The following is a 26971-nucleotide window of genomic DNA, read 5'->3' on the forward strand; positions in this document are numbered from 1 at the left end:
AACTTCTATTTTGAAGCTATTTAAAAAGATCGGCATAAAACCCAAGCGGCAACATGGAAACACTTTGAAAAAAAAAAAAAAAAAAGATAGGAAATTCTAAAGGAGGGGGAGCAGGTGGAGGGCAAGGCAGGGAATATCAGCTGAATTTGGACCTGTTGAGAGTGAGGCTGTAGTGGGGAGAGTTGGGTACCCAGCGAGCTGCTGCAGGTATTCATCTGGAGCTACCTGGAAGAGAGAGAGTTATGAGACATGTGTGTATAAAGTACAGTTGATACCATTGGCCTAGGTGAGACTAAGGTCCCAGGGAGAGCACGGGCACATGGAGGGGGGTGGAGAAAACAGTCAATGGCTGAACTCTGGAAACCCCCAATGAGCCAAAGGGAAGACAGGGTCGTAGGAAGACCGAGAAAGTAGCTCCTGGTTTGTTTGTGTCAGACTGCGATTTCAGGCAGTACGGCTATTCTGAGAGCAACCAGGATAGGTGCTACATACTCTGCAGAGCGTTCAACAGCTTGGGGTCTGGAGTCAGACCAGCCGGGCTGATTCAGCTCCACCATGAGCTAGCATGTCTGACTGTGTGCAAGTTACTTAACCTGCCAGAACCTCCTCTTCCACTCTGTAAAACAGAGATAGTAACTGTAGCTTCCTCGTTGGTATGCTGTAGGGATTAAATGAAATGAAGCACATAAAGTTACTAGGACAGCGCCTGCACAAGGCGGCTAATAATGATTTCAAAACAGGTTTCGGGGAAGGGTTGGCCCCTCACCCCATTTTCAGCCTCTGAATATGTTGGTCGGTCATGAGGCCCCCAATCTGATATCTGGACTCCTCAATTGCTCAGATGAGGAGACCTGAGGTCCAAAGTTGCTCACGATCCCATAGCAAGCTAGAGTTGGAGCTGGGCCTAGAATACCAGCTCCCGGCTTCCATTTTTGTACCACAGCTTTTCTGGAACACAGACCCACAGGGTGGATTTAACAAGGGGATCTGGCTACGTGTCAGGATGGCATTTGAGAGAGGAAGACAGCTTAAAATAATGTCTTTCATCATCTGACGCTCTGAGACAGGGAAGTCGCCCATCTACCATTTCAGTGGGCCTTTCTGAAACCCACCCCCCAACCATGATGCCATGGCTTTGTGGCTCCGGATGCTGCATCTTCAGGTCCAGACTCCTCTTCCTGGGACCAGGGACAAGAACAGCCAGTTCCTGTCCTTGTGTGTTCACTTCCAGAGCCTTGAAAGGCTGTTGCCCAGGCTCTTCCTGCCACCTTCCCTCCTTCCCTGGTCAGGTTACCACTACTGTTGATTATTCATGGGGAAGAGGTACAGACAGAGTCACTGGACACTGAAACGAATCCAGTCTTCCTCCTTTTGGGACTGTGGAGCTTCTATCTGGATTTTTCCTCCTGGAGGCTGGCCAACTTATTGTATCATATGTGATCTTTGCTGGGTTCAGAAGCATCCCAGGGTCCTCGCCAGCACAGTGTCCCTTTTGCTGGCGTCTTACACGTGGCTTCCTTCCAAGCCTAGACTCACGGACAGGTGGAGTGGGGGTAGAGACAGAGACACTAACTAGGCTTTGAGAGTATGTAATGAGCTGTGATGGAACATGCTGCTTCCCTCAGTTTCCTCATCTGTAAAATGGGGGTAAAATCTACTCTCAAGGTTGTAGAGCAACCTAAGTGATGAGGTAAAAGGGCTTTGAAAAGCTCTATTCAGATGTCAATTTTCATAATATTTGGACTGGCAGGGAGCGGCACCCTAAAAGAATGCAGTGTCACTTAGACCTTTCCTTAAGTAGGTCTGGCATCTAGTGTGCTGCTCACAAGGAGAGACTCACGCTGACTCCTGGGGTGCTTTGGCTTGCGGTTCAAAAAGCTTGTTATTTAGCTGTATTTTAAGATTGTACATTTAAAATGTGTAGTAGCACTGTAGCTGCTCTGCAGAGGTCACTGTGTGGCTCCAAGGACACAGTGTGGCCAGAGAATCTGGGGCCTGCTTTTTCTTTAAATATTGGATTCCCACTGAGCAAGGAGGTTCCTTTTATAAAGAAAAGTGCGTTCCTTCCCTGGCTGAACAAAGTAGGTAGGCTGATACTGATGGCCCAAGGGTCACGCAGGTCCCCCCTCCCTGCAGCATTCATCATTCTGGCATTGGCCTTGGGGGTGCTGCTGAGGCCAAAACCTTTGCCTGGACCACAGTTTCTGGGGTAACCCCCCCCCCGAAAAAAAAACCAGCCTTTAAAATATTCATTTGAAGAAAAGATTGCTCTAGACAAAGCCAAAACCTACTTTCAACCCCACTAATGTGAGTTCTTCCCTGGAAACACCCCGTAGCTCACCTCAGCCCCCACCCCCAGCCATTTACCTCCACTTATCTCCCTGCCAAGGTATCTCCTAGCTACCAGTATTGACCCTTCTCCGGAGCTGAGGGTGGTCAGCCGGCTGGGGCGCTGGCTCTCAGCTAGCTCGTGTTCGTGCCTGCCAGGCACTCACTGGCTTCTGGAAAAAAAGACTGTGTGGGAGGATGGAGCCAAATTGGGCTGCAGTTTGAAACCATCCTGAGAGCTGACAGATTTGACTAAGATGGGGGAGGAAGAGGGTTCCTCACAAAAGTAGCCAGAGCTTAAAATGGAGTTGGCAGCTTGCAGTGTGGGGGCTGAGTCTAGCCCTCTACCCAGCTTGTGCCCCAGGACTGGATTGTTTCAGAACTACAGGAGACACAGACTTAGAGAAAGTCCTGATAACCCCTCTCAGCCACTCTCTGTGGTGCTCCCAGGGTCCCTCTGGGGTCCCCAGGCCATCAGACTCCACAATCATGGTGCCCCTGGCATTGCCAGGCTCTGAAGGCTTGTTTTTTTTCCTGAGACTCCAAGCCCCACTCTGTTGAAAGATGTCAGCACGCACACCAAATCAGTGCCATCCCTGCTGAGAGACTGTACATCACAGTGGCTAGAATCCCAGGCCCTAGAATTGCACACACCTGGTTCTGAGTCCCAGAACACACGTAGGAACACGCATCCTACGCGTGTCTATCTCAAGGCTATCGGGAAAGTTAAGTGACAGACTGCATGTAAATCACCAGGCACAGGCAGTAACTACTGTGGATGAAGGATCTGAAGGATTCAGCCCGTCAAGGGAGGTGTTCCTTCATCCAGTCTGATGGAGGAATGTAATTGAGCTGTCCTTGATGGGAATCGCGAGATCTGGCAAAGACCCCTCTTGGCCAGAGACCACCAGGAAGATGCACCAATAACCTGGGTGGTGTCTGCAGGCTCCTTTATTAACCTGAGGCTTCCTGAAGGCCAAGTTCCCTGTGTGGGTGGAAGAGCCTGCTTGCTCTGCAGTTTGCCATAACTTTGCATATGATTTGCATATGCTTTGGGGGGGGGGGCCCTGCCGTTTCTTCTGGCATTTCCGAGTTAAAATATTGCTGCTTCTCCAGACAGGCCCAATATTGATTTTCTTCTAATGCAGTCACTTCTCTAACCACTCTGATTGACCTGGCTCCTTCACCCAGTGAATGGGGAATGAGAGGGTGAGGTGCGGCATGGATGGGGGGAAGGGAGGAGGGACACTGTCGACCTTAGAGCACGTGCTACTCCTGAACCTGAGCCATCCTGGGCGATGAGAATGAGCTGCTTCCAGAAGGATGAAGAAAGGAGAGAGGGAATTTTCTCCCTCGGGTCCATCCTAGTCTGTTCCTGCCCTGCATCCCGAATCTGACTCGTGATGCCCTAGGTCCACGTGCCAACGTGGTTCAGGGGCAGGGTGGGGAGGCACAGGCCTGGGGCGGGAGGAGGGGGAGGGGCGCCGCGACAGCCAGCGGCTTTGAGGAACCTTGCGAGAGGAAGTGGCTTCCGAACTCCTCTGCGTGCAGTGAGAGGGGCAGGAAAGGCGCGGGAGGCGGGGGAGGTGTCGAGATGGCGCTCGGCGCACGGGGCGGAGGGGGGAGCCGGCGAGGAGGGGCTGAAACCGCCGATGTCTAGGGAGTTGGAGGAGGGGGTCAGACTTAGAGAAAGTCCTGATAACCCCTCTCAGCCACTCTCTGTGGTGCTCCCAGGGTCCCTCTGGGGTCCCCAGGCCATCAGACTCCACAATCATGGTGCCCCTGGCATTGCCAGGCTCTGAAGGCTTGTTTTTTTTCCTGAGACTCCAAGCCCCACTCTGTTGAAAGATGTCAGCACGCACACCAAATCAGTGCCATCCCTGCTGAGAGACTGTACATCACAGTGGCTAGAATCCCAGGCCCTAGAATTGCACACACCTGGTTCTGAGTCCCAGAACACACGTAGGAACACGCATCCTACGCGTGTCTATCTCAAGGCTATCGGGAAAGTTAAGTGACAGACTGCATGTAAATCACCAGGCACAGGCAGTAACTACTGTGGATGAAGGATCTGAAGGATTCAGCCCGTCAAGGGAGGTGTTCCTTCATCCAGTCTGATGGAGGAATGTAATTGAGCTGTCCTTGATGGGAATCGCGAGATCTGGCAAAGACCCCTCTTGGCCAGAGACCACCAGGAAGATGCACCAATAACCTGGGTGGTGTCTGCAGGCTCCTTTATTAACCTGAGGCTTCCTGAAGGCCAAGTTCCCTGTGTGGGTGGAAGAGCCTGCTTGCTCTGCAGTTTGCCATAACTTTGCATATGATTTGCATATGCTTTGGGGGGGGGGGCCCTGCCGTTTCTTCTGGCATTTCCGAGTTAAAATATTGCTGCTTCTCCAGACAGGCCCAATATTGATTTTCTTCTAATGCAGTCACTTCTCTAACCACTCTGATTGACCTGGCTCCTTCACCCAGTGAATGGGGAATGAGAGGGTGAGGTGCGGCATGGATGGGGGGAAGGGAGGAGGGACACTGTCGACCTTAGAGCACGTGCTACTCCTGAACCTGAGCCATCCTGGGCGATGAGAATGAGCTGCTTCCAGAAGGATGAAGAAAGGAGAGAGGGAATTTTCTCCCTCGGGTCCATCCTAGTCTGTTCCTGCCCTGCATCCCGAATCTGACTCGTGATGCCCTAGGTCCACGTGCCAACGTGGTTCAGGGGCAGGGTGGGGAGGCACAGGCCTGGGGCGGGAGGAGGGGGAGGGGCGCCGCGACAGCCAGCGGCTTTGAGGAACCTTGCGAGAGGAAGTGGCTTCCGAACTCCTCTGCGTGCAGTGAGAGGGGCAGGAAAGGCGCGGGAGGCGGGGGAGGTGTCGAGATGGCGCTCGGCGCACGGGGCGGAGGGGGGAGCCGGCGAGGAGGGGCTGAAACCGCAGATGTCTAGTGAGTTGGAGAGCGAGGTGAGCGCGGCAGGGTCCAGGTCCGACCCCCGTGCTGGCAGCCGCTGGGGAACAGGTTACCCAGCCGCCCGAGCCACTGGGGCCCCAGTGTAAAAAACCGAGGCAGCCGGCTCCGGGTCTGCCCGGCCCGATAACGGACTCGCTCCCCGGCGGGGCTAGAAGCTCACGCCGCGGCCGCCTGGGGAGGGATCCCCACCTCCCTCCGCCGCATCCCGAGAGCCTGTCAGATGCGCCCGCTGCCTCCAGCCGGAGCTCCGGGCTAGATGACAGTGGACAGCAGCATGAGCAGTGGGTACTGCAGCCTGGAGGAGGAGCTGGAGGATTGCTTCTTCACTGCCAAGACCACCTTTTTCAGGAATGTGCAGAGCAAACATCCTTGGAAGGTAAACGTAATAATACAAGAGACTTTCATTGTGGGGAAATAACCTCTGTGGGCTAGAAGGGAAATCTTGCACCTGGCAAACAGGCAGTCATGTCTTATGGGCGTGGGTGGGCAGTTGCCCTGCGCACCCTCTTGAACTTGTTGGCCGAGGAGACCACGGGGTGGATCTGGAGCCCTTTGGGGACCACCGGCAAATGCTCCTTTCGGCATTTCTTGTCCCTGGACCTTTTCAAAATGGCTCTCTAGGATTTGGGGATAGCGCTTGGCTGGTGGTTTGGGGACATGCTCACCTGTGCCTGGGAGGGTGACCTTCCCCCAAATCCGAGCTTTGAAGCTCTCGATGGCAAGCGGATGGCACCCAGTCCCTCATTAAGATAATCATTCATAGGTTGAGTCTTCCGTATTGCAAATGGCCAGAAACCATCTTAAAACACAGTCCCGCAACTTTGCAGAAGCCTAGGGTGTTTTTAGAAGCAAACTAAAACTTCTCTCCTAGGTCATTGTCCTACTACCATTTTGACTTCCTGCGTTAGTTGGGGATAGCCTCAAGGAGTTTGCATGTGTTCCCTGATGGCGTTGTATGTGCTAGACACCCAGCTTGCCTGAGTCCCCTGGCCTCGCCCTCCCAGTGCGGCCATGTATCTGCCACATACTTGGTGGGAGTGGTGGTAGAGCTCCGTTTATTTATTTGTTTTGTTATTTAGATGAGAGGGCTCCAAGCCAGGTCCTTGCCTAAAAGGGCCTGTTTGTAGACTGAAGTGAGCGGTTAACTTTCACAGGTGTGTGCAGGCTCATCGTTAATTTAGCAGTCCCACACCCAGTAGAGCTAACCAAAAACTTCCCCAGGCCTGACTCTGGGGCCTCCGTGGTTAATAATTCATCTTGCCCTTAGGGCCCGCTTTGGCTGGGGTCTGACCTTCAAATAAATGCCCTGGACTTTTCAATTGCAAGAGGACGCCCAAGAATCAGAAGAGAGGTTTTGATTTTGGTGCTTGAAGGATCAACTAAAAAAGGCCCCTGGAACCAGCACCTGTGTTCTGGGCCACCCCTTCGAGAAGCTGCACCTGTTCTCAAGGACTGGGGGCTGGGGTAAGGAGGGCTCCTGCAGAAAGCATGGCTGCAGAGTGAGGTGTCCAGCTCTCTCTTGGGGTTCCTGCCTCATTGTGAGGACCCCCTCCCACCCCACCCCCACCCATACACATACACATAAGGGCACTCCAGCTGTCTGGGGTCTTTATTTAGACCAGTGGTTCTCCACCTTAGCTGCACACTGGAATTACCTGCTGAGCTTTAGAAAATGTGGATACTTGGGTCCCACAGCAGGGGAGTCTGATTTCCTTGGTCTGGAGTGAAGCCTGGGCATGGAGATTTTGAAAAGCTCCCCAGGTACTTCTGAGATGCAGCTGAGGTTGAGAACCATTGCTCTAGAGAGTTTTGCTGCTGCCTGGGAAGGAAATGGTTCCTGTTTTTAGAACAAAGTTTAGCTGCTGCCCTCACTGCCCGCCAGGCTTGTAAGCCCTCGGTCCCAGAAGCTGGGTTTTTTGCATGATTGGGTAGAGGAAGGGGCAAAGCTGAGGTTTCTTTCAGTTGGCAAATGAAAAAGGTATCTGTTTCTGGTATTTCCTGGGAGAAGCAGAGATATTTGACAATAAGGTATGCTGGGGTGGGGTGGCAGTGGGAGAGGTGACTTGTTCCTTGGCCCAGAGAGCCTCCTCTCTTCACTGTCCCCCCAGATGCCCCTGCAAGCATCACTCCTGAAGACATACCTTCGGTTTGGCACACACATCAACTCTACTTTGTCTGGTTCTTGAATTCATTGCATGTCTTGAGGCCTCTGCATAGCCCCCTACCGCATTTTGCCCGAGTCTATAAGCCCTCAGAGGGCGAGAATCCCTTCTAAGAAACGGGTTTTGTTGAACCCCACACAGGGTGATAAGGATAAATGCTTCAAAGAAAGACAGAGAGGTGGCCATGGCCCCTCTTATCCCCGGCCTCTGCCTGGCTGCAGTGTGAGAAGAGTCTTGACGGAGGTTCAGAACTGCTGTCGGGGACGGTTTTTCTCAGCACCAGACTTGCCATGCGCACAGCCCTCTCCAGGGTGTGCAGGGCTGCCTCTCGTCGGGGAGCGCGCACTGGGGCGGCCCCGGGCTGCGTGTGGCTGACTCAGGAGCTGGCGAACCTCATCCACATACTTCAGTCTCTGGTCCTTCTGGGTGTTTTCCCGCCTTTAATAGCATTTTAGCTCTCTCTTCTCCCTTGCAGCCACTTCTGGAAAGGGTTTCAGAGAGATCTGCCATCTCCTGACCCCATTCTGACCCCTAACATTGCTTTCCTACCCAAAGAGAGATTGCATATGAGCTCCTAGGAGAATTTCTCCTTCCTGTCTCCAAGGAAAGGCGTTTATGTGCTTCTCGGTCGCTGAGAGACCGAGGGCTGTATTCGGGAAAGGCCAAGCCGGCTTCTATAATTAGCCTCGTCAGAACAACCTGTATCTGCCGCCTGCGCGCCCCTGGCTGGCGCAGAGCTGCGGGGAGCCTCCTGCTGTTCTAGGAGCCTTCCCTGGCCCGGCCTCCGAGGAGTCCTGGAGGCCTCTCACCAGCCCCTTGGGCAGGATGTGGGAGGGTGGGGAAGGGCCCTCATTCACAGAGAGGAGGCCCTGAAGGTGGAGAGGCAGCAGCAGAGGAAGTGGGCCTAGGCCCTGGGCCCCGGCTTGTTCTCTCCTTTCAGAAAACAGCTGCTTCCTGGGGCCTAGGGCCTTCTCTGAGAGGGGCAAAGAGACCCAGTTTTCAGTCTTCGTTTCAGGGGGCTGAGGTGGGGCCCTCCGGGGACTTCCCCCTTGGCTGCTGGGCACGATTAGATTGCTTACCCGGGGTCACGTGTCCAAATGGGGCTCTTGGTGGCTTGGGGGAAGCGCAACCTATGTGCCCAGAGATGCAGACCAAGCTGCTCTCAGGAAGGTGCACACACGGTCACTCAGTCCAAGACATTGGAGTTGGGGTTGGGGGTGGTGGTCATTCGAGGTCACACAGAAAGTTCATGATGGACCCAGGGTTAGAACCTACATCTCTCATCTCCCAGCCCAGAGGTTTTTCTGCTTTAGTCCCACAAAGGGCAGGTTTTGGTGATATGTGGGTCTGGTGACTGGGACCTCTGGGCATCCCTGCCAGCTGCTCCTTTCTTCCTGTCTGGGATCTGACTCTGGAAGTGAGGCCAACTTCCACTCCCATCGGTTCCCCAAATGCCTGCAGAGGGTGGCAGTTTAGTCCCTCTGAGTAGGGACGTGGGCACTCTGAGCTCTCTCTGCATGTTCCACAGGCTCCGGGACCCCAGGAGCCATCCAGATCATCGGGGTGAATGCTCTGGGGACACAGAATGTCTGCTGCTTGCAGCATGTCAGAGCTGGAAGGAACCGGATCTGGGACCTCACTTTACAGATGGAGCGGCTGAGGCCAGAGAGGCGCGAGGACTTCACCAGGCCAAATATCGGGCTGGGTGGCGCCAGGACTAACACCCCTCTTAGAAACCTTGTTAAGAGCTCTTCTCGGTTTTCTTCACTCCGTGTGTGACAGGGATGAGCTGCAGTCCTTGTCCTCTCAGAGCCTTCTGCAAAATGGAAAGACCCAAACAACCTTGGGCTGGGAAAGAGCTGCAGCGTCCTTACATGCCTGCACTGCACAAGGCCCTCACCGTCCCTCCGTTCCTAAGGCACAGCGGCCCAAGAAACATTCACTCTACACTTGACACTAGCAGGGGTCCCTCTCATCAGTCCCAGAATCTTACAACTTTACAAGTTCTTCATGTCTGTCCTAGAATACTGCTGCTGTATCTACGTCGTGCATGTTTTCTTTGTGGATATGGAGGTGCAAGTTTGGCTCCATCCGTGGTTAAATATTATACTTAAGCACAGCTGGAATACTTTCCCGTGCCCCCCCATACCCAGGCCCTCCCTGGTCTACACTGACACCATTGATTCTTGAAAAATTCAAGGAAGATGCAAAGAGGAAGGCCGGGGGGTGGGGGGGGGCGGTCTCAGAGGTCACAGTCCGAAGCCACTCCTGGTTCCGTCCCTGCACTTGCCCCATCTCCTCTTGGGCCTCTGTGGCTCCAGGGACGTCATCCAAGCCTGACAGCCCTGGGACCAGTCAGGGAAATCCCCATCTCTCTGCCAGCAGCAGGAACACCCAGGTCTCGGGCTCAGCACCTGCCCCTGACCTTCTTGGCATGAGAGAAGAGAATACTAAAAGTAAGTAGGTTCCAAATTTGAGCAATAAAAATTAAACCTTCAGAACCATTGGACCATGTAACTGCTTTTCTGTGTGCTTTCTCAGAAGCCTGCCCAGCTCAAGACTCACCTCAAAAGATTCTTCACGCTAGCGCAGCCACACAATAGCCTCCCTTTGGGGCTGGAACCTGTATTCTGCTCCTGTGGAATTTACTTCTCGTTGCTTCTCTGGCCCTTCCCAGTGTTCCTTTTCTCCGTGAAGATGGTAAACCCTGTAAGATCAGAACTCGCATCCCCTTCGGGTGCAAGGCAGCACCAAGTACTGGTTACAAAAGCAGGCGCTGACTAAATGCTGGTTGAGTTTAGTTGCTGCATCATCTCTCTTGCATCCTGTGTAATCAGGGTGGGCCAACTGTTGTAACAAACAGCCCCCGTTATTTTCAGTCATTGGATATAATAGAAGTTTATTTCCCTCCTTAAGTAAAGTTACATTGGCAGGTGGGGCTCAGGATAACACATGGGAGGTTTTGTGGGCCAGGCCCGGAAATGGTGTGTGTGTTTTACACCCACATGCTATTGGCCAGAACTCAGTCACGTGGCCACAACTAACCACAGGGAGGTTGGGAAATGAAGTGCAGCTGTGAGCCCAGGCAGACGAGGAAGCTGGATGTGGTAAACACTTAGCTGTCTCTGCCACACATCCTCCTCCTACCTCTCTGCCCAACCACCGCTGGAAGCTCTGCTCTGCTTTTTTGGTGAAGGGCCGTAACCTCCATCTCTTTGACTTTGTACCTCTCCATCTGTCACCAAGGATGTGCTCTTCCTGGGATGGGGGTGTGTGTCCTGTCTCCCCCAACTACACTGGGGACTTTTTGAGGACAGATGCTTTTCCTTACTCAGCACTGCCCCAGTTCCTCTGTAGCATCCGAAGCCTTCAGTGGTGCTTACAAGGTTTGCCCTGGCTACTGACATAAGAATCTCTCTTTGAAAATGGAGTGTCAAGGGTCCACTCTAGACTTCTTGGCTCCTGAATCTTTGGAGGTAGGACCCTCAAATCTGCTTTTTTAATACCTCCCCCTGGTGATTCTCATATATACTGAAGTCTGGGAACCACCTGTTTAGGAAATGTTTGGTAATTGATGACTTCAATTGGAATTCAAGACGAGCATTTATCACAGATTCCAGAGAGCCTCCTAGGCTGGAAGCCCAGAAGGTAAAGGGTTTTGTCCCTGGTCACACAGTTAAGTAGAGACAGACCAAGGACTCAGAGCCCCTGGGTCCCTGCTCAGAGCGGTCCCCATTACTCTCACCACAACGTGCTAGCAGGGATGTTGAGGGGACAGCCCTTGGTGATCATGACCGGTGCGTGATGTAACGGAAGCAGCACAGAGCTGTAAGCAAAGTCCTGGCTTCTCATCTCAGCTCCAGCTCTTAACTGAGGGGCTGTGGCCAAGACACTTCAACCCTCCAGACCCAGGCGCTTCATCTGGTCCTTTTAGCGAGTGCGATACGAGCCTGTCCTCCTTTATCTGAGAGTCCCTCACCACTTTGCGTGGGAGCAGAGCCTTCTTACCAGTTTCTCATGGGACTGGCAGGGATAGATCCTGACTACCAAGTTCTCTAAATTGTAAGGACTTCCCTAGGGTGGGGTCAGGAAGAGGGCCTGAATGGCTACATGAGCCCCCTCTCCAGGACCACCTGGGACTTACCCAAGACATCCACACATTTGTGTTCCAGATTCCTCCCCTCCCACCCACCCCTCTCTCTTCACAAGTTTAGACTGTTTATCCTGACTCAGCTGGCTTTTCCCTCTAAAGCAATTCCAGTTATAGCTCAGGGCACATGCAACAGCCATTCACCCACGCAGTTTAGGGAGAAAGGAAGATTTTACGCTGGTATCAACCTTGAATCCTAGCTTTTAGTTTACACCATCAGGTTGGACTCTGGATCCAGCTTCCACCCCATGAGCTTGAAAGGGAGGCATCATCGGGCCCAGCCTGGGTGCCCAGCAGCCTGTGTTCCCGTCCCTCTGCTGCTCTTGACTTGCCAGGTAACACACACCTGTGTGCTTTCCAGCTTGGGGATCCTCCTGTGTGGAGGACCCAGACCTGTCTTCATTCAGGACCTCGGTCTCCTCTTCTGGATGGCTCCATCTACCCATAAAGTAGCATCCCACTCCTGGCATGGCATATTCTCTGCGGATAAGAGGCCCAGATAAATTTGCCCCAAATCAGGAGCATTTAAGTTCAGGGCTGGGAGGAAGAAGGAAGCTGTGGTGGCAGAAAACTTAAGGTTTCCCTCCCTCAGCCTGTGGCTTCTGTCCTTGGTGCTGTCCTGGTCCCTGTCTCTTCTTTTCTCCCACCCCACCCCAGCTTTACTTATCACTCCCCAGCCTACATCCCCCATCTCACCTCTCTTCTTGGCTCTAGAATACATTTTTTTTTTTTTTTTTTTCTGCTTCGGGTTCTCCCACCCCACCCCAGCTTTACTTATCACTCCCCAGCCTACATCCCCCATCTCACCTCTCTTCTTGGCTCTAGAATACTTTTTTTTTTTTTTTTTGTCTGCTTCGGGTCGTTGAGGCACGTGGGGTCTTTTGCTGCAGCACACGGGATCTTCGTTGTGGCACTCGAGCTTCTCTCTAGTTGTGGCGTGTGGGTTTTTTGGGTTTTTTTCTCTCTCTAGTTGTGGCGTGCGGGTTCCAAAGCACGTGGGCTCTGTAGTTTGCAACCCACAGGCCCTCTCGTTGAGACGCGCAAGCTCAGTCGTTGTGGCGCGCGGGCTTAGTTGCCCCTTGGCGTGTGGGATCGTAGTTCCCCGACGAAGGATCGAACCCGCATCCCCTGCATTGGAAGGTGGATTCTTTACCACTGGACCACCAGGGAAGTCCCTAGTATAGATTTTCTATAGCCTATTGGAGGTCTCCCATGCCCCTCAGATGCCTAAAATTTAGTATGTCCAGAACCAACTCGTAGCTCTGCCCATGACTGATTTCTCTCCCTGTGTCTACCCCACCCTACTAGTCCCCTCCCTACCTTTGAAACCTCAGGGGTCTCCCCGCTCATCCCTTCCATCCAGTCTGTCACTGTGGCTTCTACCTCCACAGTGTCGCAGATGTCGGTCTCTCCTTTCAGTCCCCTGCCCTGCCCTATGTTGGGGTCTTATCACCTCACCCCTAGATGCTCCAGGAGGTCACCCAACCAGTTTCCATCCTGTTTCTTCTCCTTCTGTATATCCTGCATTCGATGGCATATCGGTCTGGTGTCCTGAAGCCTTCGGAGCCCCCCATTTACTTCCAGAGCAAAGCCCACACTTTGTTCCTGCTCGTTACGTAGCATCCAGAACCCCACAGTGCCTGGGCTCAATCAAAATGTTGTGTTTTTAAGTTTCTTATAGCACTGAGCACTGGGGTGCTGGGAGATACAGAGATGGATAAAATGCAGTCTCCACACTTAAAGACCTATGGCCCCAGCCACGTTGCGTAACAGACTTTAGTTGCCCCCCTTCCCCACCCATGAAGTGTCTGGATGGGGGCCCCTGAGCAAAGGGTCATCCAGGGGGAAGACACGCTGCATCTGCCCTGCAGCCATGTGACTTTCATCAGGACCTGGCAGCAGCTCCCAGAATCAGAGAGCCTGGGGCATAGCTTAGGAGGGGGCTGGGGACAGGCTGGCAGTGGCAGAGCCGCAGCAGCCGCTGGGAGGGTTGGTGGAGATTAACTTAACCTCTGAAAAGCAGAGACTCCTGGAGCTGGAGGAGACTGTCGGGGGTCCTTACAGCCACGCCCCTGTTTCCAAGCAGCCTGCATATAACTGACACAGGCAGGGAGGGAAGCTGTGCTCATTACCACCATCCTCCTCCAACCCATTCATCAGTCCTCCCTTGTCCACGGTGCTAGACAACGTGACTCCAGCTGGTTGGATCCCTGCTGTGTATGAGGTCTCCCATGCCCCTCAGATGCCTAAAATTTAGTATGTCCAGAACCAACTCGTAGCTCTGCCCATGACTGATTTCTCTCCCTGTGTCTACCCCACCCTACTAGTCCCCTCCCTACCTTTGAAACCTCAGGGGTCTCCCCGCTCATCCCTTCCATCCAGTCTGTCACTGTGGCTTCTACCTCCACAGTGTCGCAGATGTCGGTCTCTCCTTTCAGTCCCCTGCCCTGCCCTATGTTGGGGTCTTATCACCTCACCCCTAGATGCTCCAGGAGGTCACCCAACCAGTTTCCATCCTGTTTCTTCTCCTTCTGTATATCCTGCATTCGATGGCATATCGGTCTGGTGTCCTGAAGCCTTCGGAGCCCCCCATTTACTTCCAGAGCAAAGCCCACACTTTGTTCCTGCTCGTTACGTAGCATCCAGAACCCCACAGTGCCTGGGCTCAATCAAAATGTTGTGTTTTTAAGTTTCTTATAGCACTGAGCACTGGGGTGCTGGGAGATACAGAGATGGATAAAATGCAGTCTCCACACTTAAAGACCTATGGCCCCAGCCACGTTGCGTAACAGACTTTAGTTGCCCCCCTTCCCCACCCATGAAGTGTCTGGATGGGGGCCCCTGAGCAAAGGGTCATCCAGGGGGAAGACACGCTGCATCTGCCCTGCAGCCATGTGACTTTCATCAGGACCTGGCAGCAGCTCCCAGAATCAGAGAGCCTGGGGCATAGCTTAGGAGGGGGCTGGGGACAGGCTGGCAGTGGCAGAGCCGCAGCAGCCGCTGGGAGGGTTGGTGGAGATTAACTTAACCTCTGAAAAGCAGAGACTCCTGGAGCTGGAGGAGACTGTCGGGGGTCCTTACAGCCACGCCCCTGTTTCCAAGCAGCCTGCATATAACTGACACAGGCAGGGAGGGAAGCTGTGCTCATTACCACCATCCTCCTCCAACCCATTCATCAGTCCTCCCTTGTCCACGGTGCTAGACAACGTGACTCCAGCTGGTTGGATCCCTGCTGTGTATGAGGCTACAATTCTAGGCAAAAAGAATCAGGGAGGACAGCAGCAGAGTGTTTCCGCCTAACAGACCACACTGGCAGAATATCTATTGCTATCAAGCCGAAAGGCTGGCATGTTCAATGAGGCAGTATGTGAGAGGGGCTTAGCCAAGGGCGAGGCCCCCATCCCACGCTCACCCGACCCCAAAACACACGCTCTTACCACCACACACATGGCATCTCGGGTGAGAGTCAAGCTCCAAAAGGCTCCAGATAAGCTCAGATCTCCCAGCTCTAATCTGGTGACCTGCCGCAGGAAGCTGTTCTTCTCATTCAGCCAATTTCCTGATGCTAAAATCCGGGCCGTTTTTCCCTGTTCTGGTCTAGGGAAACCTGGTCACCATGCTCTGCCACCAGCACCTCATCAGCCTCCAGTCCGTGAGCCCCTCTGTATCCTTCTCATCTCCTGGCTCTCCCCCAGAGTGAGGAGTGGTGTTGGGCTGTCCCCCGTGCCGTGATGCAGGCGTCAAGGGGAGCTGGGGCCGCAGGGCACCAGCCTTGCGGCGGAGAGTATGAGAGGCAGGGCCCTCCGTTGGCCAGAACACGTGGAGAGGCGGTAGGTGGGCATAAACTCCAGAGTCACACGTGGCTGGGAAAGTGTGGGTTAGCGAGGAGGATGTGGGAGCTGATGGGTCCAGGGTGTATAGAGAGCATTTCCAGCTGCAGCTCGGTGCTCCCTGCTTTCTGCTCCCAAAACACTGGTGTATCCTTCTCCCCTATCCCTCATTTTGTTGGGCTGTACTTTTCTGGAAGAGGAACCAGATCTTGTTCATCATCGTGTCCCCAGCACATGGTAGGCACTTAATGCGTGTTTGATAAGGGAGGAGGGGGCTTGGAGGTTCTTCCTCAAAAAGTTTCTTTCCCTAAGAGGCAGCGGGGGCTCCCGGAGGACACGCACAGCACTTTAGGCAAAGTATGTGAAAACGGATCTCAGGACTGTGAGAGAGGGAAGCTTGCTAAGATTCTGGATGAGGAATCAATGGATTTTTTCCAGTAACTCTGAAAAGAAAAATCTCACTGAGTGAGCAGAAAATGCAAGGACAGCTTTCCATCCACCCCATCTGTGATTGCTCAGCTGTTTGCCTTGGAGGACGAGGGCAGGCAGGGCTGGGTCACTAAGCAACCAGGCTCTGGCACCTGCTGGCAAGTGTTGGTGTGGTCCTTCCTCAAGTGGGGCCTCCCTGGGGGGCTGAGGCAGAGGGGTCCAAGTGGGGAGGCAGGAGAGCCCGCTATGATGGATTTCTCCTGTCTGCCTTTCAGCCATGGGAATGGCAGGTTGAGGGGGGAGGAATCAATACACTTCTCATTTGTTTTACTTTCCCAGTTTAACTCTAAGCAAGTGAAGATCCCAGTTTGGTGACCCCAGTAGTTTGAGCATTCTCAGATAGCCCAGGTAGAGTGGGTGGGGACCCCAGGCCCTCAAGTGGGCCCAACACTGGGCCTGGCAACCCAAGCCCTCAACCTTCACTCTGGGTGACCTCAGGAAGCATGCTCACTGCTCTCGGCCTCACTTTCTCCTTCTGTAAAATGGGGAGACTTGCCCCTCCAGTGGAGAATAATTGCTAAAGAGGGCCCAGCGTCTGGCTGTGAGAATGGGTGAAGAACTCCTGGGCTTGGGATTATAAAGGCTGTTTCGAGGAATGCAGATGGGTGTTGAATTGTGACGTGAGGTGGGGTTCATGATTGCAGTACGTGGAGGTATAAGCTTCTGTTCACAGAACAGAGAAAGGGCAGGAGCTAAGGGTCTGCTGGGAAATGGTTAGAATGTAAAATAGTAATAGTCAGTTCCCGGGCCTTGATGTGTGCCAGGCACTGTTCTAAGTGTATAGACTCATTTAATCCTCACATCATCTACGGTTGCCGCATGAACAACGCGGGTTTGAACTGCATGGGCCACTTATATTTGGATGGTTTCAACAGTAAATACTACCGTAGTACACGGTCTGTGGTTAGTTGAATTCGCGGATGCAGGATACCGAAGGCCCACTGTACGTTATATGCAGATTAGCCCCAGCATTGTTTAAGGGTCAACTGTGTGTATGGTTTCCATTTAACAGTGAGGAAACTGAGGCACTGAAGAGGTTCAAGGGTCACACAGTAGTAAGGGGCAGATCCAGAACTTGGGCCCAAGTAATCTAATGCCAGAGCTCCCAGCCCCTAAGCTATGCTGCCTCTCCTGTAGCTCTTTCCAGAATTACCCAAGTAACCGAAGCCCCAGCAGTGAGGCCAGAAGATGCTCACAGATGCAGCCCCATGTCAGCAGCATTCGTCTTGGAGTCACTGAGGACAGCGCACTTTACCAGGCCATTTAGGAGACAGGAAACCAGATGTCCCTGCCCCTGAGCCTTTAGGATACGATGAGAAGACACACACGTGGAATGACTCTGAGCCTACTCAATGACCAACGAAGACACGTTTCAGTATCACAGAGTAATCCCGGAGCACCAGCGTGGGCTGGGTTAGCAGGGCAGGCAGGCAGCACAGGGACAAGAGGGCATGTGTGGGCCAGTGGCGAGGCTCCAGCACCCAGCACCAGCCCAGCCGGCAAAGCTGAAGACACAGGCGGGGCTTCCAGTTAGAGGGGAGCCGAGAAGGAGCCACTCCCCGCAGCAGGGCAGTGCCACTGGTGTCTCAGCCGCCCCTCCCCTCTGAGCGAGCGTGGCAGTGCAGGGATGCGGGGAGCTGGCACTGGCTCCCGTGCGCCCGCTCACCACCTCGGAATTCTCTGAATCATTTACGGAAGCTCGGGCCCCAGCTGGAGCCAGCACGTGGTGGGAGAAGGTGTGCCTGCTGTCCCGGCACCCACGGCCTGTGATCAGAGCACAAGAGCTGGACTCCTAGAGCTGCCCATCTCTCACGGCCCTGTGACTACAGGGCTTGGCTTGATGGCTCTCAGAGCACGTGGGATCCTAGAAGCTGCGGAACCCTGTGGTCAAAGCATTCTTGTGCAGAGATGTCCACTAGGGTGAGAGTGAGGAAGGGATTCAGAGGTGGGGATGGAAAACTCTGCAGGCAAAGCCAATTGCCAGCTCCCAGCTCGGCGACTTCAGGAGAATTCCATGACTCTGTGGCCTGCACAGGAAAGATGAGACAGTGTTGCCCCAGATCTTCCTTTTGCTGTCGCATCCATTTCTCTAGGATGTGTGAGGTTGGAAAGCTGGGGTAGCTCCTTGCTCGTGGCCAGCTGTGACAGGGTGCGAGGAGAGCATCTGAAGCAGGGTGGGAAGTGCCCACTGCTTGAATCGCCTAACGATTCAGGTTTCTGCAGAATGTGGGTGATTGGACTGTTCGTCTCAAGGCCCGTTCCAGTTCTCAGCCCAGGCTTCTGAATTGCACCCGAGCTCCCCTCTGGTGGGTCGTCTAAGAAGCTATAAGACCCTCTCCTAGCTGCAGCTGTTCCTCTGAGCCAGGCTGGGCTGTCCAGATCATCCCTGGGCTTCAGCCATTTCTTAGTGCACCAGGCAGGAGAGTGGCCAGGCCTAGGAAAAGAGCCTGGTCCTGGAGGTCCTGGGATGAGGGCCCACTTGCTTAGAAGTAGGATCGACTCCTCACTTTCCCGGAATATAGAAAGTAAGGGACACTCCCAACTTTACGGGAACCAGGTGAATCCATGAACCTGGTTACATGGCCCCCAGGTTCCCCTGCCCTTGGAATCTTCTTTTTTTATTGTAAGAAAATATATATAATGTAAAATGTACCATTTTAACCATTTCTATGTGTATAGTTCTGTGGCATTAAGCACTTTCACATTTTTGTACCACCATCACCACCATCCTCTCCAGAACTTTTGCATCGTCTGAACTCAGCACCCATTAGACAATTAACTCCCCATTCCCTCCTCCCCACAGCCCCTGGCAACCACGATTCTACTTTCTGTCTCTTTGAATTTGATTACTCTAGGAACTACATATAAGTGGAATCATAAAGTATTTGTCTTTTTGTGACTGACTTATTTCATTTAGCGTAATGTCTCCAAGGTTCCTCCAATGCTGTAGCATGTGTCAGAATTTCCTTCCTTTTTATGAATGAGTAATATTCCATTGTATGTATGTACCACATTTTGTTTATCCAGTCATCCATCAATAGGTTGCTTCCATGTCTTGGCTATTGTGAGCAACGTTGCTATGAACATGAGTGAACAAATCTCTGTTCAAGTCCTACTTTCCCTTCTTTTGGGTATATATCCAGAAGTGGAATTGCTGGCTCGTATTGTAATTTCATGTTTAATCTTTTGAGGATTCGCCATACCATTTTTTTATACCGGCTTCACCATTTTCCATTCCCACCAGCAATGCACACAGGTTGTTATCTTCTGTGTTTTTGAAAATAGCCACCCTAATAGGTGTGAGATGGCATCTCACCATGGTTTTGATTTGCATTTCCCTAATGACTAGTGATTTCAGACAGGTTTTCATGTGCTTATTGACCATTTGTATATCTTCTTTGGAGAAATGTCTATTCAAGTTCTTTGTCCATTTTCAATGGGGCTGTTTGTTTTTTTATTGTTGAGTTATAGGGGCTTTTTATATTGATATATTCTGGACCTTGATCCCTTGTCAGACAATATGATTTGCAATGGAGTCCTCTTTAAATTGATTCTAAAAGAGCCAAGTCTAGCATTTGAAGAGACTGGAGTCTAGGATGAGTTACTGGAACCCACTCACTCACCCTGCCCACCATCATCCCTAATTCACTCCGCAGTGCTCTGGTCCTGGGTTCTCTGGGAATACAGAAATGGAAAAGGTACAACTCCTGGTGTTGGGATGCTCATGGTCTAGTCGGGGAGACAGGCTGAGACACAACTCATACTACTATATAGAGGATGAAACCAGTGCTGGAATAATATTGGGGCGTAAGCTCATGCTGTCGAAGAGCCCACTAATTCTAGATAGAAGTGGTGGATTAAGGAAAGTATCCCCAAAAGATATGTCAGTTCCAGGGGGCAAATTCTCTCGGATGAGGAGGAAGACATCTCAGACTGAATGATCAAACTAAGATGTCAGGGAGACTGAAAGGAGACGGGGACCTAGCAGGAAATCCAGTGAGGAAAACTAACCTGAAAAAAGACCTTCTCGGGCTTCCCTGGTGGCGCAGTGGTTGAGAGTCCGCCTGCCGATGCAGGGGACACGGGTTCGTGCCCCGGTCCGGGAAGATCCCACATGCCGCGGAGCGGCTGGACCCATGAGCCGTGGCAGCAGGGCCTGCGCATCCGGAGCCTGTGCTCCGCAACGGGAGAGGCCACAGCAGTGAGAGGCCCGCCTACCGCAAAAAAAAAAAGAAAAAAAAAAAAAAGACCTTCTCATGCCCTAGAAACTCTTGAGGGCACAAGAGAATGCCCCAAGGTAAAATTCCTGTTGTCACTGCAGTAGAACAGGCGTCACCCTATTCTGCTTGGATTCACACTTTAGACCTCTGAGCTAAAAAAGGGGGGCTTCGTAACAGTCCAGGGGAGGGGAAAACAGAAATGGAAGGGATTTGCAACATCTACCCTCCGAAACAGTCAGAGTGCAGGAGTCTCCTCTGATTTCCAGTTACTGTCTCAGAAGTAGATAGGTGCCATGGAGCAGGAACCCTTATAGGACCCTTACACAATTCTGGAACCTTTCATTTCCATAGATTCGTTTTTGGGTTTTGTGTGCGTGTGCATGTGTGCGTCTTATTGCTTCTTTGTGTTTTATTCAGTTCATTAAGCAAACGTTTAAGGGCCCCTCCTGTGTGCCAGGCCCTGTCCTGGGAACTGCGTCAGTGAACAAGTCTTTCTCTGCCCTTGGGAAGCTTCTATTCTATGTTCAAGCTGCAGGGATGTGTGCTGATCTTGAGAGGCAGCCAGAGCACCTGTGTCCAGGCCACAGCCAGGCTGGGGGTGTGGTGTGGGGAGGGACTGTCAAGAAAACCTCCAGGGTAGAGTACAAGGATGCAGTTTTACAGAGGAAAGAAAAAGAAGCTGTGCCCTGGGGCCTGCAGTGGACAGAGAAAGTGAGGGCGGGTGTCCGTCTAGGACTGAGAAGGGATACCTGGGGCTGCTAAAGTAACCACATGTGCTGGTTTGCCCAGGACTTTCTGATTTGGGCACTGAAAGTCCTGCATCCTGAGAAAACTCGGTCCCAAGCAAACTGGGACAGCTAGTCACCTTACCTGGGACTCAGACCTGAAGGTACCACCTACTTATCCATGGGACACACAGTTGGCATGTAGTGCCAGGGGCCCACAGCACTTCAGGGGCCCACAAAAATGTTTTAATTTCTTTTAAAATCAGGAGAAAAAACTGAACCTTTAGGTTGAAGAAAGTACTTTAATATATGACATTTGTTTTTATACCAATCATAAAATATAATTTCCAAGACTTTTTTATGGAGAAAGGGGCCCACAGCCCTGAGGATGAAAGTGCATGAACAAGAGTCATAATGTGGCCCAGGCTGAAAGGCCTGTCAGGGGCCAAGGTTAAGGCAAGAGGACTCCCGCATGGGGTCAATACCCACCAGTCAAACTTCCCTTTGCCCTGCCAGATGAACGACTACTGAGGCTGCTGGCAGTTACCATGGCGTTTATTGATTGCTTACTGTATACTTACATTGTGCTAAGCACTTCCAGATGTGCAGTCTCATTCCGTCTCTGCAATAAATGTATAAAGAAGGCCTTCTTATCTGCGTTTCGCAGGCAAAGCATCCTGAGTCTCAGTGAGACTGACTTGACCACGTTCACAGACGACCAAGGGTAGGGCCAACAAAGGCCAACCTATGGCTGGATGTGCAGGCAGCGTGGCCTAGTGGGTAACAACATACCTCCATCATTGAGTTATTTCGAGGATTAAATGAGATTGTGACTGCTAAACCCTGCGCACGCCTGGCTGTTGAGATTTTTATCATGATAATGAGGCTCTACAGGGCCTGAACTTAAGTGTGAAGCTCCAGGGCCACAGGGCTCTCCCAGCCTCCTGCGTGGGGCTCCTGCCACCCCAGGTGACGTGCTCCTGCCAGTAGACAGAGGTGGCCAAGTGAAAGGGTGAGGGACGCCATGCCCAGGCTCCAGGACATGCTGGCAGCCCAGAGAGTCCACAGACGTGACGCCCACACACGTGGAGCTGGGCTGGGCTGCCTGGGAAGCCGCCGAGGCTGGTCCTGGGTTGTGCCGTGCTTGTCCCGGTGTCCATGTATGTGTGTCTCTGTCTTCCCTCCTCAGATAACCTGTGAGCTCCAAGGACAGGGACCACACCCCATGGGTTTCATGTCCCAAGGTGCCTTTCACAGTCCCCAGCCCATGGGCAATTCAGTCAGTTGCTGTTGACTGTCTACACTGACCATATGCTCCATATTTTTGTCTTTAGGGACTTCAGTCTCTTTTTAGTTTTCATAGCTCCTCCTCTACATCCCCCCAGAGCAGCTCAAATTCCACATGGTTCTGCTTGTATGGATGGCTCCATCCTTCCTTCCTTCCTTCCTCTGCTGGGAATAACCTATCAGGGAACACAGTTAAGGAATTTGATTCTTTTATTTCGGGACCTTGGACAGCTTCATAGAGGGACTTGTGGGAATCAACACCTTCACTGCCCTGGGTGGGGCTGGGGAAGCCATTCCAGAACACGGCCGTCGGGACTCGGAGGGGGCCCTGTAGTGAAGCCCCATGGGGCTTCCTCTTTCCCATCTGGTTGAGGCCATCACAAAGGGGCCAATGAACCCTGAATGTGATCTGAGCATCGAGCAGGGTGTGCCCAGCCTGGACAAACGGGTGCCTGCCCCTTTCCTTCAGAGGGTCCTACTTAGGATGGGCCAAACAGAGACAGCAGGTGTTTGGGTCAGGCCAGCTGCTGGGCAGAAGGCGTCTGCAGGTGGTCATTCTCCTGCAGCCGATGCCTGAGGCTCTCCTTCCCAGACAGAGGCCTGGAGATGCTTCCCACCCAAGGGGCAAAAGAATTGCTGCTGACAGATTTGCTAAGAGCTAAGAAAGAGGAAATGTGGCAAAGGCTCATGGTGACCAGCTTCCGGGATAGTTTTTGTTTTGTTTTCTTGAACTGTGTGGGTTGAGAAGGTATGGACCTTACTTGAGCTTGGCCAACGTGGGGTCTGGTGGACGAGTAGAGGAAGCCAGTGGTGAGTAAGGAGATAGTCGAGTTGAAGAGAAGCGTTAGGCACGTTCTGTGGACCCGTTGTCACTGCTGCAGTGCAGCCCTGCTGAGCTCCCACCTCTCCTCCCAGAGGCCCCCAGCCCCACACCCAGTTCTCTGAAACAGAAGAGGAAGCAGTGATGAAAGAAACCACCCTATCCTATCTTCTCTGTAAAATCTTAGAGCTGCAGAGGGGCCTTAGAATTCCGCTGGTCTCGCTTCTTGATTTCACAGATGAGGAAACTGAGGCTCCAGGAATGAAAGTGACTCGCCGGAGGTCACAGGTCATTGGATGGTCTTGCGTTCATTCTCACCAAGAAATTGCAAAGAGCTGAGCCGTGGGACGGGCTTCCAGCCAAAGCCCACAGCCCCACGCAGCCCACACCTTCTCAGCATCTGCTTCTTGGGGTGCAGGTTGGTATGAGGTGCTCCTGGACCTGACTGCTGTCCACGCTGGGCTCTGGGCTGAGTATCACCTAGGCTGGTCCACTCTCTCCCTGCCACCCAAGCAACAGGTATTTTTCTGACACGTCCTTGGAGGTCCGCCCAGTTCTCCGCTGAGCCCTGCAGAGGGTGCCAAAGAAGAAGAATCATCAGATATCCTGTCTGACTCCCTCCAGGGAGCATCTAATTGGGGAGATGGGATTGACACAGGTGAAACAATAATTTAACAGTAAAAGGCAGCATATAATCAGATGTTAAAGGTAGCCATACAGGCTGTGAAGGCACCTCCATAGGTCCTGGCAGTGGTGGAGGTAACATTAGCAGGCAGCTGCGGAGGTCCATGGCACGTGGGAATTTGCAGCTTTGCTATGACAGGAATCTGACGGTTTGAGGCCATGGGGCTGGTGTTTGGAAATGAGTCCCTGAGCTGGTGCGTGAGCTTAGCTGCCCACCTGCATCCTTCCTCAGGCAGCTTGCTGCTTCCCAATTAGAGAAGGGAGGAGAGAAAGCAGAACTCCAATGAAGTGATAAAGCTTTTGTCTACTTGTGAAAAGTGTCCATTAAGTGAGAGTGAAGTTACCAAAGGCCCTTCCACTGGTGGTGGGAGGAAAGACACAGGAAACACCTGATTCTTGATACAAATATGATATTAGGAGAAAGGCGGGGACCAGTACAAACCTGTATACTGTATACCTTTCTCCCTTTGGGAATTAAAATGTCAGGAACCTAAAAGATTAGGAGAGCAGAAAATGAGGAGATTGCTGTGGGCCAGAGAAATTTTCTCAGGAAACTACACAGAGAAGATGGAACTAGGGGAGATGGGGGCTATGTATTTTAGGCAGAGAAACTGCACAAACGACAGTGTAGAGCAGAGGTGGGCAAACTACTGTTCGTGGGCCAGAGTGCACAAATAAAGTTTTATTGAAACACAACCACACTCATCCTATGGTCGCTCTCTGCTACAGTGGCAGAGGTGAGTAGCAACAGAGACTGGATAGCCTACAAAGCCTAAAATATTTGCTCCCTGGCCCTTTACAGAAAAAATTTGCCAAGCACTAGTGTAGAGAAAAGAATGAACAAACCCTATGACATGTGAGCCAATCCAGAGGAAGTGCTCCGGGAAAGTGAGAAATGAAATTGGCTAACAGAGATAGGATTTTGTATGCCTGGAGTGATAGTTACAGTACATGCCTTTTGGATGGGTTCAATCATTTCCAAAATACCCATTATTTCATTTGGTTTTACCTTTGAATCAATCCTATGAGGCAATAAAGGATTTTTATAGATGAGAAAACTGAGGCTTAATGACATGATCTAACTCTCTCAAGATCACTTTGTTAGTAATGGGAGTCAGAACCTGAACACATGCTTATGTTCACCTCGCAGGTATTCCCTGAGCCTCAACCATGTGCCAAGCTGGAACTGAGCTCTGGGACCCCGTGGTGGAGCAGATAGGTGCTTCTCTCACGGAACTCAGTCCAAATGGCAATCCGAGACTTACTGCACTATAATTCCTAGCAGAAAGCAAGATCATTTTTCTCCCCCTGTAGGCAATGGGGAACCACTGAAGGTTCTTGAGCAAACATATATATTATCTGCTTCATGCTCAGGGCCACTGGGCGTGGAGAAGAGACAGAAGTATGGTGTAAGTCACTAAGGAGCTTCAGTCTAGTTAGGAAGAAAAACCAAGATGGATGGTCTACTTGGAGGTTAATATAAGTAGATGGATATTTAAGTGCAGGACAGTATAATGTTAGCTTCGGATGTAGGTTAGCTCTAACCTTGCTGGGGCTCCATTTCCTCATCTGTGAAATGGGCATAATAATAGTACCTTCCACATAAACTTGTGGTGAGGATGAAATGAGCTAATACACGCTAAGTGAGTAGAACAGTGCCTGGCACATAGTTAGCCTGTCAATAACAATCAAGGATCATCGTCATCATCATGCAGGGCTGAGGTGGTCAGAGAGGCCTTGACAGGTGAAAGATTTCAGATAGACATCAGTAAGATGATGAAAGCTGTGTGCAGGAGGAAGAGGCTGACAAATTTAAAAAGAGGAAAAGTGAAATTTCTTTTTTTTTTTTAAATATGTATTTATTTATTTGGCTGCGTCGAGTCTTAGTTGTGGCACGTGGGATCTTCATTGCTGTGTGTGAGATCTTCGTTTCGTCACGCGGGATCTTTTAGTTGTGGCATGTGGGATGTAGTTCCCCGACCAGGGATCGAACCTGGGCCCCCCTGCATTGGGAGCACAGAGTCTTAACCACTAGACCACCAGGGAAGTCTCAAAGGGAAAGTGAAATTTCTGGCAAAAGTGAGGTTTGCGTGATTTAGGTCCAGAAAAAAATGAGCCCGAACGTATCTGATGGTTCCAGCACATTCTCCTCAGCCCACTCCTGACCCTGGGGGTCCCCCTCATCACTGGAGCTTTCATGGGCTGCCTTGAGCTCAGCTGCGGAGACTAAAAGCCACAGGCTTCACTCAGGGTCTCTTCTTTGTTGGGTCACTTCCCAACAACCGAAATTAAGACTTTACACATGTCATTGATTCGGATGCAGAATCAGCCAGTGTTTGGATTTTTTCTTAAAAAAGTAAAATTCAACTTAGGGTAAATCTGCTCTGAGATAGGCCACAGACCACAAGAGGATGGTCCTCTTTGTTTCGGTGTAATAATATTTTAATTGAAAAGTCTGAGGATCACTGTCACAAGGGCCATTTCTGCTCTGACCCCTAGCGCCCAGCCCTCTTCACTTGGCTGCATCCCAATAACCCTGAGAGTTAGAGAGGACACAGACCTTTCCATGGCTTAGGACCTATGAACACAAATCTGCTTTTCACCAGTGCCCTGCATGTGCTGGCTGCATTGGGAACAGCTCAACCGTCTGTCACCAATGCCAGGAGCTTAATCAGAGCAGATGTATCCCTTGCCAGATGCACTGAGATGTATAAGCCTCCTAGGAGAGACACCTCACAGGGCAATGCCTGTTATCTTTAAAATAACAACAGAGTGAGCTCCGCATTCTGTCTCCATCTTGGGCCACCCCAGGAGACAAAACCCTGTCTGGTTTCTAGCTTTGTACCCATAGATGGAGACAAATATTTCACTCTGAGAACTTGAGAATCTGGCAGGTGAATAGAAAGTGGGGTCTTTGACTTATCCTCTGAAGATTGCAATATTATTGATCTGTTCACACCCTGGATACTGCCTTCTCGGTAAACCTTTGGGGCAGTGCATATCTGTGAGTGCAGAAGTGTGAAGTGTGCAGCTGGATGGGGACCCTTGAGCCCTGAAATTGCTTGGGAGGGGTCTATACCAGTTCCTCCAACGTTGCTGCACATTAGAATCACCTGGGAGATTTTTAAAAATCCCTCTGCCCAGGCTGCACCCCAAGCCAATTAAATCAGATCTCCAGGATGGAGCCCAGGTGTTGTGTTTCTAAAGATCCCCCAGAGGAGTCTACGTGCAGCCAGGTTTAAGAAGCACTGGTCGAGGTTTTCTACCATCTCTGGGATGGGAAAGAGCGCACTCCCGTAGCTATGGCTG

The 26971-nt window shown here is 51.8% G+C and overlaps 1 protein-coding gene and 1 non-coding gene across 3 annotated transcripts in view; one reads left to right on the forward strand and one right to left on the reverse strand.

Moving 5' to 3' along the window:
- Window positions 1-26971, forward strand: part of RASSF5 (Ras association domain family member 5) — a 74656-nt gene that overhangs the window by 40443 nt on the left and 7242 nt on the right. Inside the window, exon 1 of one of the 2 annotated variants that reach the window (XM_007470706.1) lies at window positions 5337-5671. The exons of the other annotated variant lie outside the window; for it this stretch is intronic. Within the exon in view, the coding sequence (XP_007470768.1) occupies window positions 5552-5671 (120 nt within the window). The 5' untranslated portion in view covers window positions 5337-5551. Of the gene's footprint in view, window positions 1-5336; window positions 5672-26971 lie in introns of those variants that run through there. 2 annotated transcript variants of the gene reach the window in all.
- Window positions 25635-25708, reverse strand: TRNAG-CCC (transfer RNA glycine (anticodon CCC)). The gene has a single exon. It is a non-coding gene; the product is annotated as a tRNA-Gly (tRNA).

Source organism: Lipotes vexillifer, unplaced genomic scaffold (genome assembly GCF_000442215.2).
Source record: "Lipotes vexillifer unplaced genomic scaffold, Lipotes_vexillifer_v1.1 scaffold1122, whole genome shotgun sequence".
NCBI classification, from domain to species: domain Eukaryota; kingdom Metazoa; phylum Chordata; class Mammalia; order Artiodactyla; family Lipotidae; genus Lipotes; species Lipotes vexillifer.